Source organism: Halichoeres trimaculatus, unplaced genomic scaffold (assembly GCF_033239565.1).
Source record: "Halichoeres trimaculatus isolate MK-OKI-2021-1 unplaced genomic scaffold, fHalTri1.1 fHalTri1_scaffold_23, whole genome shotgun sequence".
NCBI classification, from domain to species: Eukaryota; Metazoa; Chordata; class Actinopteri; order Labriformes; family Labridae; genus Halichoeres; species Halichoeres trimaculatus.
Window position 1 is genome coordinate 18,069,794 of NW_027437201.1, and position 17,938 is coordinate 18,087,731.

At 42.0% G+C, this 17,938-nt stretch overlaps 2 protein-coding genes across 3 annotated transcripts; both read right to left on the reverse strand.

Annotated features, from left to right (window-relative positions):
- Window positions 1-149: 149 nt before the first annotated feature.
- Window positions 150-6,686, reverse strand: arf2b (ARF GTPase 2b). 2 transcript variants are annotated; one of them, XM_074663072.1, is made up of 5 exons: window positions 6,572-6,686; window positions 4,348-4,505; window positions 3,180-3,290; window positions 1,361-1,485; window positions 150-1,236 (listed from the first exon to the last, which is right to left on the reverse strand). In XM_074663072.1, exons 2-5 carry the CDS (start codon window positions 4,493-4,495, stop codon window positions 1,075-1,077), a joined length of 546 nt encoding a protein of 181 aa, XP_074519173.1. In that variant the 5' UTR covers window positions 4,496-4,505; window positions 6,572-6,686; the 3' UTR covers window positions 150-1,074. The 2 variants fall into 2 exon arrangements, with proteins under 2 accessions (XP_074519173.1, XP_074519174.1); XM_074663073.1 differs by lacking the exon at window positions 6,572-6,686 and adding an exon at window positions 6,090-6,429.
- A 955-nt stretch (window positions 6,687-7,641) lies between these two features.
- map3k14b (mitogen-activated protein kinase kinase kinase 14b) lies at window positions 7,642-12,717 on the reverse strand. The gene is made up of 12 exons (XM_074663805.1): window positions 12,496-12,717; window positions 12,205-12,339; window positions 11,953-12,082; window positions 11,735-11,863; window positions 10,471-10,575; window positions 10,173-10,321; window positions 9,936-10,086; window positions 9,108-9,668; window positions 8,405-8,511; window positions 8,203-8,323; window positions 8,013-8,113; window positions 7,642-7,806 (listed from the first exon to the last, which is right to left on the reverse strand). Exons 1-12 carry the CDS (start codon window positions 12,715-12,717, stop codon window positions 7,642-7,644), a joined length of 2,076 nt encoding a protein of 691 aa, XP_074519906.1.
- Window positions 12,718-17,938: the final 5,221 nt, after the last annotated feature.

The window sequence follows — 17,938 nt, forward strand, 5'->3', positions numbered from 1 at the left end:
AGTCAACCGTCTGAAGTCTGTGAAAGCCAGAACACCTTGATTTTATTTAGGAGGAGGAACACTGTCAGAATGATTCTTTATACTGAAGGCTGATTTAAATTTAATCCAGGGAATTAAAGATCCATCACCAAAAAGATTTTAAGAGTTGCATATACTTGCAGGTTTCAAATTTTAAAGTACATTTAATTTTAAAGATTGTTGGCTTGCCTTGTGCTTCACGGTCTGGCTTAGTGGGGCGACAAAGGTAGTGTTCACTGGAGAACCATTGCTAAGAATAATCTGATATAGTCCGATATAATAATAATAAAACAAACAGCATGATTTTCAGATGACACCAGAACGATCAAGGATGGACGTTGGATTTTTTTTTGTCCTTTTTTTTTCTAGTTTTTGATTTGCTTCGACCTGATACAGGTTAAGATGCAATTTACTGAATCTCTTACAGGTGGGTTTGAGGTTTCAAAATCAAAAAGAGGTTAAAATGAACATTAAGCATTCAGTCAACATGAGGTGAAAGTTTCTACTTATCACAGATAAACACTACATGGAGCGGGGGGAGAGCTTGCACCCTTGCTCTTTCTTTGCCGTATGAAAACCATGCTTCCTCTGGAGAGTAAGGGTGGGGGAGAAGGGGGCCGTGCAAGACTTGGAGTGGGGGCAGGCTGAGTGGGGCAGAGGCTGAGTTTGGTGGATGGAGAGAGGGGCTTGAAAACCAGACTGCTGATTCCACAGGAGGTGTGTAAAAGGCACGCCAGGGTTACTCCCAATCCCAGCCAACATACACAGAGACGCCTTCACACCCACACATACTCGCTGAACACACAAGGAGCACACTCGCACTCATACACACACATGCACGCCCACACACGCACACACAAGCAGCACAGGCTAGAGCCCCAAAGAGTACTGACGAGGGGAGAAAGCAGGAGGGAGGGAATGAAGGAAGTTCTTGAAAGAAAGAGCTCGGGTCGAGGTTTGGGTTAGATGGGAGCGAGGGGGCCTGGATCCGGTGCTGCCGTTGTGTTGAAACAGAAAAAATAAACAACAAACAAAAATCAAAACTGGTGGAATGGATCATTTCTGGTTCTTCAGCTGGTTGGAGAGCCAGTCCAGGCCCTCGTACAGGCCGTCCCCACTGGTGGCGCAGGTGGCCTGGATGTACCAGCTGCGCTGACGGAGGGCGTGCAAGCCCAGCTTGTCTGTGATCTCTGCAGCGTTCATAGCATTGGGGAGATCCTGAGGGGAGAGGAACAGGTCTGTCGTCATTCAGGCTTGGTATTTAACAGACAACAAACCAAATCTAGCAGAAACTCTCGCTGATAAGGAAAACAATAGAAGGAAATCTGCAATCTGGTCTCACCTGTTTATTTGCGAAAACAAGCAGCACAGCGTCTCTAAGTTCGTCCTCAGCGAGCATTCTGGACAGCTCCTCCCTGGCCTCGTTCACTCTCTCCCTGTCGTTGCTGTCCACCACAAAGATAAGCCCTGCACACAGACACACAGAGGGAAACATCACGGTTAATACCAAACTTACAGGACCTAACACTGTGAGGATGTTTACCAAAATTCAGTTTAAACGTAGAGATGTTTCTCCTCATTTCAGAGCAGCATCTCCTCTGCCAGATCAAAGCTGTGACTCTGTTTGATCAATTATTAAATCTGTACAAACTGTTCCAACTGCTAAATTAAGTCTCTTTGACCTGACAGGAGCCACAGCGTTAAGATTCATGCCATGTGAAGGATGAATGCAGCTCTGTGCCTCTAACATGGAAGACGTCCAAATTAATACACCTCAAATAAAATGAGCTGCCAACAGACAGGTACTCCGCTCAGGTTGCAAAGATTCAGTGCAAGGTACAACACAGCTTAGGTTAAAATGAGCTTAAAATGTGAGCATGGTTTACTGCAGGTCTAAGGAGAAGCAAACCAAAGATGGTGACAATGTTATCACATGACGTAGGGATATGATGTTCAGTCTGTTTACTTTGGGATGTCACCAACACTGGCATTAGGCTAGTTCAAATATCAGACGTTTCCCTTCTGGTTTCAAACCTTGAAGAAAATAATCCGTAAATAAGAAGACACAGGAGAGAAAGAAGCAGTTCTGTTCAACAAGTTTTTCTGCATTTAATAGTTTGAGCAATCTGCAGTGAACCAGTTGAAACAGAAGCTTGCTTAGCTGGACATATATTTTCTTTTTACTGCCTTCAAACTAACTGCAACCATATATCAGTATATTTTAAAGTCTGATTCATGGCACGAGTTCAGTCTTTGAAATCTGTCAGCAGAACTTGTTTCGAGCTCATTGATGGATTAAAACCTACAAACACTGCAGGGGAAGTTTTTAACATTTGTGATCCACAGTTTTCAAAATACAAGCGACACAAAGTGAAGTAGGAGAATAAAGAGGATGACAAAGGTCTTTGGACAGGTTTAATTTTGGATAATTGAATGTGCAGAAACAAGCAGATAAACTGTGGAGTTCTATTTTCCTTTTAGAAAATTTTAATTGAATAATTAGACAAAGATGGTGAAGTGTTCAGTAGTTCTTTGTTTCTTATCCCTTTAATCACCTTAGTAACCCTGACATTTTATTCCTGAAGCAATCGAGTATTCTCAAATCCTCTGACTACAGAAAGTTGTCAGGTTGGAATATTTTCTGGTTAGCATGTTAATCTGTGTATATTTGCTGTTTTCTTGTGTTAGCATTCTGGGGAAAAACAACCAATCTGACTGAAAGTGAGAAGTTTTGTTTCTAGAACACTCCTAGGCATTCTTCTGATTAATGATTCTGTTTCTAAATGTTGCTACTGAAAAAGATTCTCACTTTAATTTCACACTTGGATGCTCAGTACGAGGCTGTGATGTCTGCTGCAGCTGGATGTTTGTCTGCTGCCCGCAGGAAGAGGAGGAGGCATGAAACAGGTAGATTTAGGTGGCTGTTAAATCTTTGTAAGCTGAGAATATCCCTACAGGTTACACCACTAAACCCCGCCCTGCAGTCGCTTCATACATTATGATGAACTCAATTTCAGGAAGCAGCAGAGTCACAATACCTCCTTTGAGAGTGGAACAATAGTGCATGAGTCATGGGTTGCCTAGCTTAAAGATCATCGTGTATGCACTAGTGAGGACACATATCGTCAGTAAAGCCGACTGTCACAACCCGGCCCGCTCACCTTGAGTGTTCTGGAAGTAGTGGCGCCACAGCGGCCTGATCTTGTCCTGACCGCCCACATCCCACACTGTGAAGCTGATGTTCTTGTATTCTACAGTTTCAACGTTAAAACCTGGAAGGAAGAGAGAAACATGGATGAGTCACCGGCTGATTGAAAATTCAAGTTTTGAACACTGAGTCAACCTGACAGACATTAAAAAACAAATCAAACAAATCATATTCAGTCAAGTTTATGTAAACCTGGAGTTCACAGAGTTTGGGACGATTGGGTATTAGGGATGGGTACCTTTCACAATTGAACAGATACAGTACCGATGCCTCGTACTTTTTTGTGTTCATGTGGTAAAAAATGTCAATTTAATAAAAGTGAGTTGTAATAAAATCTCAAATTTCTTTAACTTCACATATTTATTCTTCAATATAAAACCTTAAAATGCTGTGTTCATGGCCAGCATGGAAAATTACCTACTCTTCCAGTCCCTCAAAGTCACAAGGATGCATTTAGGTACCTGAACATGGTACCTTTTGATTTTCCATGAATCGGTACCTGGTACTTTGGACAGAATTCAGTCAGTACCTATAAAAGTACCTAATTTGATACCCATCCCTATAAGGTATCAAACATGTCCACTACAAAAATTCTTCCAAGAGTATCTGACTGTAAAAGACTCTCATAAACATTCAATCTTTGTGGCTGATTTAAAAAAAATCAACTTTAGAGGATTTTAATGAAGCGTATAGTGCTAAACAACATACAACATTAAAGATTCAACACAAAATTTGGATGAAAAGAGAAACATATCAAGTTATGGTATATGACAAATGAAAACTGACATGTCTACGTCATACATGTATGTGGAACTTGCACACTAAAGAGAACTGAGTCACTAATTTACGCAAACCATCTATTACAAAACAGCAACTTTTGCAATTTAGATACTGCCCTCGAAAGAAAAGTTATTTTGGTCCCATATTGATTTTTAAATGGCTTATGGCTTATTATTTTCATCTTTACTGAGAGTGAGGTTATGGTGTGTGGTAAACATTAACAAGACTACATCCAGTCCATGACACATGAATAATAGCTACAAATGCAACAAGCTGCATACACACCACACTGAGAGCAGATCAGAAAGCAGAAGTTATGAGTGATAGGCTGAAATCATTACCAATGGTGGGAATGGTGGTGACTATCTCTCCAAGTTTCAGTTTATATAGGATGGTAGTTTTTCCAGCAGCATCAAGTCCGACCATGAGGATCCTCATCTCTTTTTTGCCAAACAGGCCCTTGAATAAGCTTGCAAATACATTCCCCATGGTGACGAAGCTGTAAGAGTAGAGAGAGGAACAGGGTTAGCAGAGTCATGTTTGGAGTGTTTCTATTTTAGTGAGATAGAGAAAGAGAAGAGATCAGTAAAATAACCAGCAACAAGTGAATGTGTTTACTCCACAGCTGCCTCTTTGATGCTTTTAAATGATCTAAAATATTTAAGAAAAATATTTAAATTAAATATAAACTGTAACCGAGTGGTCTAGGTGACTGCTTCAGTATATACATTAGTTAAAGAATACTTATAGTTTGTGTGTTGAGCTGATGATTAAACATTTAGGTGACAGGCAACTAGATTCCTCTAACTGCCCTTAGGTCTAAACCTGAGCCTTTAAACTCGCTGCATAGTCAAACCTGTAATTGCTGCTCAGTTTTGTTCAAACTAAAGTCTAATAATTATGTGTGACAAAGCACGTCTGCTTTGTTTAAAGAATTTTAAAATCAATCTAATTAATTTTAATGATATGATTTAAAAACCTATTGTAAGTATTTGTCTTTTATTTGGTTTTATTGCCCTGCACTTTAAATTACCCCACTGTGCCACACCTATTAAACTGCCTTCACTACACAATTTATGTAGTTTGAGCGTTTAGCTAATGGTTAACCTTTTAAGTTACATTTGGCTATAAGCTGTCCCAGTTAAACCCAAAAAATCACCTTCATTTTTGCTTGTCCCAATATTGTGAAACAGTATTTCCTGGAGAAAGAAGCAGTGGTAACCTTATTAAATAAGAAAACTACTGTAAGGACATGTTGTTGAACAGGTTGTTCTTGGTTGTAGCTGGTTGTCCAAATACATTTGAGCAGGTTTAGGTTGTGGCTAGAGATCCATGATGATAAACGACTATAAAAGTCAATCTAAGCTGATGAGAATATGGATTTTGTTAGCAAGTTTTGCAATAGTGCTAATTGGAATATGCGAAATAAATAAGTGAGATTGCTGGCAATGTTTGGGTTCGGATGGTTTCTCCATTGTTTGTTCTATCTGTGTTATCTTAATTGTGTTTGACCTTTGTATAATATAAAAACAGAATAGCCACACGGAGCAGCTAAAGGGATCTTTCTCAACGATGAAGTTTCAGTCACAATTCGGTAAGAAAATTCAATCTCACTCGAAGATAGTGCAATAAAACCCCCGAAGACGTACAAATGTTTACAGTCGTTATTTAAATGAGTCATGATTCACTCTTTGTCCCAAATGGAAGAGTTATTAACGGCTTAAATACACACGGTGAATAAACAACAGCATCAGATTTGGTAGTATTATTTTAGCCATCGAGATCAGCACGGGCCCTGTTTTTCTCTATTGGTACATCTGTATCAGCATTCTACAATAGTGTATCCAGTGGCAGCTCCGTTGTTAACCCGGATAAACTGAAAGGCTAACCGATCAGCCGATAAGGAAGGCCTGTTCCAGCTGGCAAACGCTATCCCCGTGCTCTGACTGCAGGGATAATGTTACTGTATGGGTGAGCCGTCACAAGACGCTAACAACATCTCGACCTTAGCGGAAAGGCCGAGGATATGGCTAACATTTGTAGTTTACTTCGAGATGACGAAATATACTGTAAGAGAGCTCACCGTGTTGAGAAAGAAGGATAGTGCGGAAAGCTGGTTGTTCGGGAGAGTTCGCCGGTTTTTACTACTCGAGGCAGATTACAGCTATCTTTACTTAGGGCGGATGCTTCAGCTAGTTAGCCTTAGTAGCTTGCGTTAGCTTGTGCTAGCGGTCGACAGACCAACAATTGACGATTAGAACAAACAAAGCTGTTTCGGTAATTTTCGCGACACGTAATCAACAAACTGTTAATGTAAGCGAGTGGTTGGTAAAGTTTCAGTGCGGTATTTAACAAAACTATCGGTGACAGATTTCTACCGTCCGAAGCAGGAGCTCCGTTAGTGAGCAGACCAACCGTTAGCTAAATGCCGCGTCACAGTAGCTGTGAACACAGTGACGTAAGCTTTTACACCGCAGAAAATGATCCTGTCCCGCAGAGCTAAGATTAAATCACACAACGTGGTATTCAAAGGCGACAAAATATCGTACTTGTGTGGATTTTTACCTTTAGAAAGACAGCTTCTCGATCTTTCCGTTATCTTTCACTGTCACTCCAAAATGGCGTCTTGCGCAGCCAGGGAGACACCGGCGTACGGGCACTTCCCACTATCAACCCAGGTCCAATCACAGCACAGCTGGTACAACCTATAACCCGCCCCTACCACCATGATAACCAATTAGAGTACAGAAAGTGTACTTAACCACCCGCCTATGATGCACTGCTGTCCAATGACAGCGTCAGCAGGTTCCTGTTTGCACTTTGCACAAAATGTCGAGGAAGTGAACCGGACACAAGTTTGCTCAAGTTTTAGAAACATTTAACTGAAACGTTTTAAGCTTTAAAACTTTACAAAAACGTCTCAGAGTTGCTTAAACACGGATTCTTGAGGCAGACATGCCATTAACAACCCCAATGTCTCATGATAAAAGGTTAGTTTTGCTTTATTTTCTTTCTCAACTTCTAGTTTTTTTGTTTATTCAAGGAAAGCAAAGCTAGTTTTCCTGACATGACGGATAAAGATCTTTCTTTATCTCAAGATAACAAAGCTTGTGTTCTTGGAGATATCAGGGGATCTAGTAAACAATAAAGTAACTAACCACTATGATAAGCCAGACTACAGACTGCCATACTGCCACACTCTGAATAAAGTTAAAGCCACACTAAACAATTTTTACAATACCTAACAGATAATGCTCTCATGTTAAACATTATTATTTCAATTAATGACAGCTGTAAGTAAATGAGAAGAGTTGGCAAGAGAAGGTTGATTCTTTGCATTGGACGTTGATTTTATTCATATATAAAATGTCACCAACATTCAAGTATTCAAGTCTTCAAGGCTTGTAGTGTTTAACAGCAGCAAGCAACATGACAGATTTGGTGTCCAGACCACAGAGGGGAAAACACATTCACATTAACTGTGTTAGAAAAACTATCTGCTACAAAAATACTGGCTATCTTCTTCCAGGAAAAAGTTAATCATACCCATTTTCATAAAAACTTTTAAAGTATAGTCTCAGAGCAGTCAATGCCTCAACTTAGTGCAAAAGAAAATGAAACTATAATGGTTTTTGTCATTCTCGAAGCTCCAGCCTGCCATCTCTGACTCTCCATCTCCATCGTTGACATCTATCAGGAGCAGGAACACACCGCAGCCATAAACATGATTCTCTGATTTCTTCTTCAAAGGACACCGTTTTCCTGTCCAGGGTCTCTAAGGTGAAGGCTTTACCTGAAACCTGAAAGTTAGAGGCAATCAAGTAATCAGACATTTTTTCTAAGGCACTTTTCACGCAACAAAACATACATTAAGAGGGTAGGATGCCTTTAATTCTCCACTTGTGCAGGTCAACTTTTTCGCCCAAATATATGTTATCATATTTAGACTGAAGAAATAAAATCAAACACTTGGCTTCTTGGGCTCATCTGCGTGCTTGTCTCTTACCTGATCACTGATTCCTATTGCAACATGTCCCACTTTGACCTGCCGACGTTCACGAATCCTCAGACACTCACCCTGAACATTCTCGATCCAGATGTCCACACCTGGAGCATCACATCAGAGCATTACTCATAAAAACCGCTGGCAGCCAGCAGCATGAGTGTACGATTTCTGTGTATGTCTGCCATCTTACCATCAAAGCAGTGTGAGGAGGGTTGATTTGCTGAGGCCAGCCACTCCAAGTGTCCGTCCGTCTGACTGTTGCAGGAGGAGAAAACTCCAGAGCTGAGATCATCAGAGGAGTGGTCCGAGTCCTTAAATAGAGACACGTTGTAGAGTTTTTTTCTGTGTTCACAAGATGCTAAACATACACACACGTGTTTACAGTTGCACACCTTGTCCGAGGCATCTATCTGGGATGTGTCTGAGCAGCTGAAACAGGATGGAGGGTCATCTCGAGGCTCAGGGGACGGGGTCTGGATTGTGGTGCCCTTGGGTACATCTAGTGAGAGATCACACACTTGTATTTGAGGATTTGCTCTTATTTCCACTAAAAGTTCAAAACCACCTGGTTGCACACAGCTCTGCATCACAACCAGTTGACTTTCTTAACTTGACTTCCTGATGAAGCATTAGCATCACATTCTTAAAACAGAGTTGAATTATGATAAAAGTTGATGAACTTTTGTCAATGCTGCAACATAACCTTCCTTCAATGCACTCTCCCAGGTGGTAACTTTACCCTACATTAACCCAGACTGGATCAAGGGCTTTGGTAGCAGGTTATTCCAGTCTTTCCTGTGACTCCTCACTCTAGAGCTGTCATTGTGAAAACTATTCAGTCAAATCCGGTTCTGAATTCTTTGACAGGCGTTATCATAGCTTCTTAAACCATTCTCTTTAAACAAACTTTCACTTTTTACACGTTTAGGTGAGTTAATTTCAGTTTCTCTCAAAAATAAGATCATCTTTTGATATGTGTCTTTACATATGCACAGAAAGTAAAGAGATCTCCAAATGAAGCCAGACTAGGAGACATCAAAAAGATTGGAACGTGTCCAGAAAACAAACTAGTGCTGCAGGGTTTCTCTGACTCACCGTCTCGGAGGTATTCCAGCTCTGACTCTGAACCCCAAGAATTCTCATTGGTCTTTTGGCCTTTCTGCAGCAAAGGGAAAAGGCCTTTGAGAGCTTTGAGATACTCAGTCGACACTGAAGAGTCCCAGTCTTCATCTTCCTCCACCTCCTTCTCTTCATCTCCTTCCCCCTCCCAATCCCCTTCGTATTCCCTGTCAGTCTTCGGCCACTTTTCTTCAGCGTACTCCTCCTCTGCCATATAAATATCCACCTCTGAATCAGAGCAGGGGTCCCAGTGGTTTTCATTTGCAGCGTAATCATCCTGCAGCGTTTTTGGCGGGGAGTCCCATTCTCTGGTTATAGAATCTGTGCCTGGTTCAAACTCTTGGTCTGAGTCACCATCCTGCCAGTCGTAGCTGTCCTCATCCACTGCTGTGGTTCTCCAGGGGCTCACCCAGTGCATTTCAGATTGTTTTGGTGGATTGGCAGCGGGAAAAGAGCAGGGGGTGTCTTCGTTTTGGTTGTCGCAGTAATGCAGCTTCTCACAGGCACTTCTGACAGACCAGGGGCTCAAACCTCCAACTGTGGAGCAAATATTCATTTTAGGAGTCAGTTTTTATGTCTCTTTTATGACTACTTTGCTGTAAAACACAAAGTATCTTCAAATGAAAGAACTTGGAGTGCCTCAGGGATCAATCCTGGGTCCTCTGAGTTTTAGAATGGAACAGAAGTCAGTAGATGAGCAGTATTAAAAAGTATTGTAAAGTGCATAACCTTTTTATTTGCACAATTTAAGTCTCTGAACAGTCTTATGAGATAGTTTTATTTTATAAGATAAGATCTTTCGACCTGCTCTGAGAGCCTTAGTTGTTTTCCTGCGGAGCTCTCTCGCTGATGCGCGTCTGTCAGGATCTTTCTGAAGTCCGGCTCTGAACACTTTGGCTGTGAAGTTGTTACAGTTGGACGGCACCTCCCACAGAGGAGGAGGCTCATTGACGATCTAACAAGCAGACAACAAACACTGAGTGAGTATATATCAGTATTAAATACCCCAGACTGTCTGATAACCACACTGTGTGTTCTCACCTGCAGACACAGGGGATGGGAGTAGTAACGTATCCATGGTTGGCATCCATTGAGCATGTGCAGTAACATACAGCAGCTGCTCCATACGTCTGCTTTGGCACAGAGTTGATCCCCTCGTGCCACCTCAGGGGCCATGTGGGACTCTGTGCCTGGGAAGGCAGCTCCTATAGACAGCCAGTGCATTCATTTCTATCCCTTCATTACCTCCTGTCTACTGTTGCACATACACACACACTTATCATATCAGTGGTTATATTTTTCTCATGCTTCTAGTGCTGACTGTTCAGTCCTTACTCACCTCTGAATGCCTTGGTGCCCCATCCATTGTCATCTAAAGACTCTGAGAGACCAAAGTCACAGAGGAATGTGTCCCTGCAGTCTGCAGACAGCAGCACATTGTCCACTGGAATTAAATCAACACACAGGATTCGGTGAGACAGCTTGTTTTCATTCGCCGTTCATTATGAGATAGATGAGTGAGAAATCAGAGGGCTGTCAGTCTGACAGCTCCACTGGGGGGCTGAAGACTCCGAAGCCTCTGCAGGCTCCGAGCAGCCGTGTGGAGGTGGCGTGCTATAAAATCCTCCAAAATAAAACAGACACACTTTTTTTCCACCTCTTCCCAAAGACATGATAGGATGAGACGGGTTAATCTGATGTCTGTTGGCTGAGTAAACCTGCCGTCAGAGAGCTGCGAGGCAAATAAAGGGGCCTAATTTGAGTGAACCCCCCCTCCACTCAATCCTCTCAGCGGGGATTACAGGGGTTTTAGGGGTGACATGTCAGTTTAGGATTAGGTACCAAACACTGGGTATGCTATCTGACAGTAAAACCAGCAGTTACAGGCTTTACTAGGCCCCTGTCCTCCTATCCACTAAGTACTCCTGATAATATCAAATCCACTATCACAGCAGGAGTGGATCATTACTCTGTATGGTTCATTTGTTGGTCATAGACACCAAACTTTTTTTGTCTTCAGTGATAGTTTTACTATTTTTGCTCCTGTGTTTGGAGATCCTACATGTAACCATGGCCGCATTGTTGACATGTAAAATCAGCAGTTATTAGCCTGTTGCATGCCAATGCTAACTGGTGCTAGGCCTAATGTTTCCCCACAAGGTGAGGAAAAGGAGGTGAGGTTGACGTGCTGGTTCTCAGGTGTGAGCTAAGAAGTGATGACATGGACCTGTCCTTCCATCCATCATTATTGGAAACATAAGGTCTATCTCCAATAAGATAACCCAGCAACAGAGTGAATACAAGAAGGCAGAGTAGCACCATGCTGTTCATAGACATGGCTAACGGAGCTAACACCAGACACCAACGCCACATTGGAAGAGCTTCAACTGCTGTGAGCAGACAGGATCCAGGAAACAGAGACTGAACAGACTGCTGAAGAAGCTCAGTCCTGGACCCTGTGGAGGTGGAGGCTGGCTGAATTGGACAATTCTATTCTATTCTAAAACAAGGAGCTCAAATGCTAAAAAGCTCTGTAAAAGTGAGGTATCAACTTTGTGTTGGTGCTTCAAACAATGTGGAAAACTACAAGTCAGAAGACAAACCTTTGACATCCAGGTGAAGGACCTTCCTGTGGTGCAGGTGCTCTAGAGCCCCTAGTGTCTGATGGAGGTAATGCAGCGCCAAATCCTCAGGTAATGTGTGCATCTCTTTTAAAAGCTGAGCCAAACACGCTGCAAAAAATGTAATAAATTGTGTTATAATTTTATATTAACAAAGTAAACATGACAGAGTGTTTGTGTAGATGTCGGTGAAAGTTTACCTGGTTTTAAGTCCATGAAGAGCATGATGTTGAGTCCCTCCCTCACAGCCCCAAACAGCTCCACCACACGAGGAGAGTTCAGAGCGCTCCACGTGCTCACCTCCTCGCAGCTGAAGTGACTCAGAGGGATCTGTGACCAGCAGACAATCAGCACAAAAACAGCAGCTCAGAAACTTTTACTCAAACATCATTCCAGTGTTTAAGGAGCGAAAGTTATTTCCTGAAATTGTGACTCAGTGTTTCCTGGCTCACCCTCTTGGCAGCACATTTGAAACCCGTCGTATAGTCCTGGACACAGAAAACGTCCCCGTATGAGCCGTTCTGGATGTGATGAAGGACACGGTACTCTTCTCCCTCCCTGTACTCACAGCTGTTGGGCTGAAGTTTCTTGGGGATACAGAAGGAAGAAGTGTTAGCTTTAATGAGACAAAGATACAGCTGTAAGAGCGTCCAACAGATGATGTAAGACAGGTGTATTAGAGGTGTGGTAAAATAAAGTGTGTTTGAGCTACACGTGAAATATTTGGGGTGAAAATATCTTACATGATGAAAGATCAGACCCTCATTGCTCGATTTGCTCGTTTTCCAGCCGTTCAGAGTCTGTTTAATCAAATCTGTGAAGAAAGGTGAAACACAGAGCCTCGGCATCTGTGTCACTCTGCCTCTGAGGAAATCCAAAACTGTGTCACTATCACTCATGTCATCAAAACCAAAAGCACTCTGGGAAATATTCACAGAGCTGGGCGAGTCCGTGGAGTCTGACATTCCCAGCAGGCTTTGCACACACCCTGAAGACTCACAATCCCACTCAGTATGGGAGTGGGAGTTAAAACCGGACACGTTCATAAGGTCAAAGGTCAAGTTAGAGTTTCTGGCCTTGTCAGCTGGGTGTGTGTCGTCATCTGCACCGCAGGACGAGTCTGACTCACTCTCATGAGTGTGGATGGATTCAGAGTCCTGATAAGAGTCCGAGCCTCCTCTGACATCAGTCTCCTCAGAGTCTCCTGATCCGTCCTGCTCCTCTGATAAAGACACATCCTCCGGCGCATCTGCACAGCTGTCATCCACCAAAGACTGCACCGAGTCGGTAAACTGAGGAGGAGGTGGGATGATCTCAGGCGGTGATGTAATTTCTCTCTCAGCTGATTTCAGCCAGTCAATCTCCTGAACCCACAGACCCCGGATAATCGGCCGCTCTTCCCCTTCTTCCTGGCTCTGTCTCCTGGATTTCCTGCGTTGTTTCCTCTGGAGGTGGTGGTGTGGGAGTTTGGCAGCTACGTCGAAGTCCTCCTCCTCCTCAGAGTCGCTGAGCTCTGGCTCCTTGCTGAGAAACCTGAATGCCAGAGAGTTTCATGTCAGTGAAGTTTCAGACAGTTTACAGCATGGAGTCCAAAAAGCTGAGTTTGAATCTGAGATACCTGTGTTTTTTCAGCAGCTGACATCTTGAGTAAGAGCTTTGAGTTTTTGTAGGACTGAACTCCTGAAAGTCTTCCCCTGGGACGGAGAGAAGTTACCAGTTACCGGGCAAACTGTGACATAAATATACCTCCAGCCTCCACACGCATGAATCTTTAATACAGATGGAAACTCAGTGACATAAACCGAACCCTTTCCTCTTACTCTCTGCTTGTGCAACGATGGACACACAGGCCTCCTCTTGCCCCTCAGTCGCCACATGTTTGGCGGTGCCATGCTGCATCACCCGGCTCAGATGAGGGGCGATGGCCTGGACCAGTGAGTCTTTTTCTTCCTCACAGCCTTCATTGTCATCCTCTTTGCCAAGAAATGTAAGTTCAGAGCCCCCGGTGACGATGATGAAGGGTGTGTTGGAGTTCAACATGCGAGGAATGGCCATCTCTTTGGAGTTGTCTGTTTGCATCAGTGATGGGAGAGCTGGAGGAGGAGATGTAAAACGTAAAGGAGTTACAATATGAAGAATTATTTTGATCTTTAAATCATATTATAAATCATACTTTTAAATTCTGGGACACAGCTTGATAAGATATTCTGGATGTCTTCAAATCTGCATCCTTTTTTTACATCCAAGCAAAAAATAATCCCAGCAAATTATCAATCAGCTGTCATTTTTAATGTGATGGCATTTGCGTTGGCGGGGCGTGAATGAACAGACACCAGTGGTGAGCCCGGCAAAGGTGAGTATAAATAGCTCGCAGAGATTTGGCACGCAGAGAAACAGCCGCATGCTTTCCACTCGGGCCGGCCAGCTGTCTGAGTCTCTCTTCCTCAAAACCCGCCATGTTGACAGCCAACACTGGAGGGATCAAAACACACACACTGTGCCCACAAAAAGACGACACTCCACTTTAAAGTTCTTACACGGATAAGAGCCACAGAGATGGAGTGGAGTAGTTGTGTGAGAAGTTTGGAAGATGAGCTTTCAAACAGAAATCTGCTTCATATCTTTGTTTTGATGCTTATTTACTTCCTGAAAATGAGCAAATTCAAGGCCCAATTAATCACCACAAACATGCAACACACTGGTCCCTTAAATAATATCCCTATTTCCCATGATGCATCTCTAACTCCACTTCCCGACCACTACACCTCTCCTCTGTCCCCTAAGAAAGAAACACCTCCCTCATTAAAGAGTCAGACTGACCGTGTGGTTTAAAGTTGCATCAGCGCGACACCCAGCACCAGCAGAGCTCATTACCTGAGGAGGACGATCAGCAGCCTGACGTCTGTCTCAGGTTCAGGTGAGTCCTCTCTGGCGGCACTCTGAAAGGAAACACAGAAGAGGAAAAGTTTCCTTCCTCTCCGTCCGTCTGTTGGTTGTGTGTCATGTGTGCTTCTCTCTGTAACCTACCGGCTTTCTGCCCCCTCAGCCTCAGCTGATTGGTTGACCATGTGTGTGTGTGTGTGTGTGTGTGTGTGAGTTATGAGATCCTACACCTCAATCACCCTGGCCCACCCTCTGAACACCCTCCACCCACACACAGCAGCCTGCGGATGCCCTCGGTGACACTTGGAGCTCCTCTGCTATGCCCATTATTTTAAAGCTCCTGTGGGGAGGTGGTTGAAGCCTTTTGAAGTAATTACAAGCAACAAAAAATCCTCTTGTATCCTCGTTTTTAGGGCCTCTAACTGCTGCGAGGGGAGGATGTCAGCCAGGTGATTCATAAAACGATAAAGAACAAGACTTTTAATGCCACATTTGACTTTTAGAATAAAACACTCCTCACATATTCACCAGTTTGTCAGAGCAGGGTGATGAGATCTTTGCTTTGTTGTGAATCAACATTTTGTATACCTAAGAGTTCGAATGATGTGGATTTATACTGATGAGACAGTCAGCTCACTCTGCTGTTGTTTATCAGATGTGGGGATTGGCTGCGCTCCATTAGTCCAGCTCTCCCCAGCAGCACACTTGTCGTCCCACATACAGATGACTGAATCTATACATTCCTGCGGGAATAAACAAGATACCAGAAGAGGGAGTGTTAAAGCATGTTAGCCTCTGTGTGTGTGTGTGTGTACATGTGTGTGTGCTTTAGGGTGGAGATCCTTCTCCTCCCTGGTAACATCTGAATGGGATCAGCTGCCGGCCAATAGTGAGGCTGAGGAGGAAGTTTGCTCCCACGTCAAAGGCTTTTTGTCACTTCAGTCCTCTCTGCTGTTGGCGGGTCAAGTCAGCTAAACATAGACCTGAAAAGCCTCACAGAGGTTAGACCGCTTCTCCAGGTCCCTGAAACTGATACTGCTAGGTAGACTGATTGGTAATCTATAAGATTAGAGACACTCCAGAGAGATTTAAGGTAGTTTGGACCAGAGGAAAAGCTTGGATACCACTTTCATTCCTGTTTGTGTAACTATCAGCCGTCGTGGGCTTAAAGTCTGAAAGAAAGGCTGGAAAAAAGTTATTTTCAAACACAAAACTATACTTTTTCAGGTCTAACCACTCACTGATAATAATTCCAATTTTTTTCAATTTCATCTTCTCTTTCTGCATGTATTTGTATTTAATTGTAATTTTTCACTTCTGCGTACAAACACTTCTTTAAATACATAATCTTATTATTTTATTTATACTTTGTTTTTGTTTTTTTTGTTTTTGTTTTTTCACTGTTGCACCAACAGTCCGAGACAATTCTTCTGCATGGCAATAAATCTGATTCTTATTTTAAATCTAAACAGATACACCTTGTTAGATAGCACTGATTTTCAGGAGCACTTTTTTTTTTACGATAGCTGTGTTATGCTAGGCTAAACTGGTTTTTACTACTAAATCTGGCATTTTTTTTTCAATAGACACTTTATTTGTTTAAAAGCTTAACTGAAGCAAAAAAATGTGTTAAAGTGGAATCTATTGTCTCTCAAAAAAACTGTCAATTAATTAGCAAAAAGATGTTCATAATGTGTAGAAAAAGACTCACATCATATTTAAATACATTTTACACTTTTATAATTAATAAATAACTTGGATTAATGGTTTCAACAATACTTATAATAATAATAATGATAATGATAATAATAATAATAATAATAATAATAATAATAATAATAGTAAACAGCAGTAGTTGAAATATATATGTTTTTTCATTACGTTAATTATTCTATTAGAATTTAAAAACATTGCTCCTTTCAGAAGGATGATTTTGTTTCTGTGTTAATTTTGTCATTAATTGATTGTTATTGCGATTGATTATATGAAAATTCAAAGGTGCATTTATTTTTAAGTATTAAGTCGTTTTAAATATGCAAAGGTTCAGGGCTCCCTAATTAAAACTATCTTTTTTTTTTGCACAACAAAATATATTAATGAAAATTTGAGGAAGCCAAATAATAATCAAACATGGGGAAAAAAATAAAAATAAATAAAATTACCACCAGGGTGAATTTCTCATAGTTTATTTTTTTTATTTCCTCAATTGTTTTTTATTTGTTAAAATCTGTTGTTTGAATTTTAATGTAGATTACTCAATTTAAATGTAGATTTTCACTTCCTCATATTGTTTGCTGTGTCAAAGAAATTTCCCCCCTGGTGATCAACAGGTCTTTTCTTCATCACCTCAAAGTTTTATTTCTGTTTTTTTTAAGGCAGACTGAATTAATTTTATTTTGAAAATAATAATAATAATAAATAACATGATAAAATAATCAAATTTGTAGATAAGAACTCATTGTCTTAGAATCCTTGACACAAAAGTTGTTGAACATTTGTGGGATCCACTTGCCTCAAACTGCCCTTTAAAAAGTTCTCAAAGTGATCTCTTGCGGTGAATTTAAAGTGAAAACTCTTCCTCCTCTCTATAAAACCAGCTCTTTGTGTGGAAGAACCTCACATAAGTAACTGTCCTGTATGTTCTCAACAATGGAGCCTCACAGGAGCAGAGTATCTGACCTCATTCAGCGCCCAGAGCACCATGTGTCCCCTCATTGTTCTCCACTGAAGCAGAAGAGCTGTCGTGTCTGTTTGTGACCACCAGGGGGCAGCTCATCGGATAAAGAGCCTCTATCAGAGCCTGCCAACTGCACTCTGACGGGAAAGTGGGACACAGCCCCCCACAGCTGTGTCTCCATGTTGTATTTACTCAGGTCGTCATAACAACTTTCTGATGAGTGGGAGGACGGGGGAGGGAGGGGGTAAGAGGATACGGAGGGAGAAGGGCACAGGAAGTGAGTGGGCTTGTTGTGAGAGAGTGTGTACATCCTGTTGCCTGATAAACTTCATGAATGACCTCACTGAATTTAATTATCACCTCTGAACAGATATTTTAAGGATGGTTATTTAACTCATGAGTCATCAACACCCCTGCCCGAGTCTTAAGCTTTAAACCTCTGAGACTGAAGGAGCGTTGATTAATAATATGATAGCTGAACGTTTGTTTAGGGACATTTACTTCTTTTGTTTCTTCAGATATCTCAGGATCTCGACAAAACAAAAAGCTGACGTCTTGTTTCTGAGAAATCTGCCCTTGGTTCTCTGGAGTTGAAATCTCAAGAAAACAAATCTGAACTTGTGATT

Excerpts from the sequence above, each read along its gene's own strand:
- arf2b (XM_074663072.1), bottom strand. The coding sequence starts at position 4,495 with ATGGGGAATGTATTTGCAAGCTTATTCAAGGGCCTGTTTGGCAAAAAA. Across the intron at positions 1,486-3,179 it reads CTACTTCCAGAACACTCAAG|GGCTTATCTTTGTGGTGGAC; the intron begins GTGAGCGGGCCG and ends GTCTGTGTGCAG. Across the intron at positions 1,237-1,360 it reads TTGTTTTCGCAAATAAACAG|GATCTCCCCAATGCTATGAA; the intron begins GTGAGACCAGAT and ends CTCTCCCCTCAG.
- map3k14b (XM_074663805.1), bottom strand. The coding sequence starts at position 12,717 with ATGTCAGACTCCACGGACTCGCCCAGCTCTGTGAATATTTCCCAGAGT. Across the intron at positions 11,864-11,952 it reads CTTCATGGACTTAAAACCAG|CGTGTTTGGCTCAGCTTTTA; the intron begins GTAAACTTTCAC and ends CATTTTTTGCAG. Across the intron at positions 8,114-8,202 it reads CTCCTCACACTGCTTTGATG|GTGTGGACATCTGGATCGAG; the intron begins GTAAGATGGCAG and ends GTGATGCTCCAG.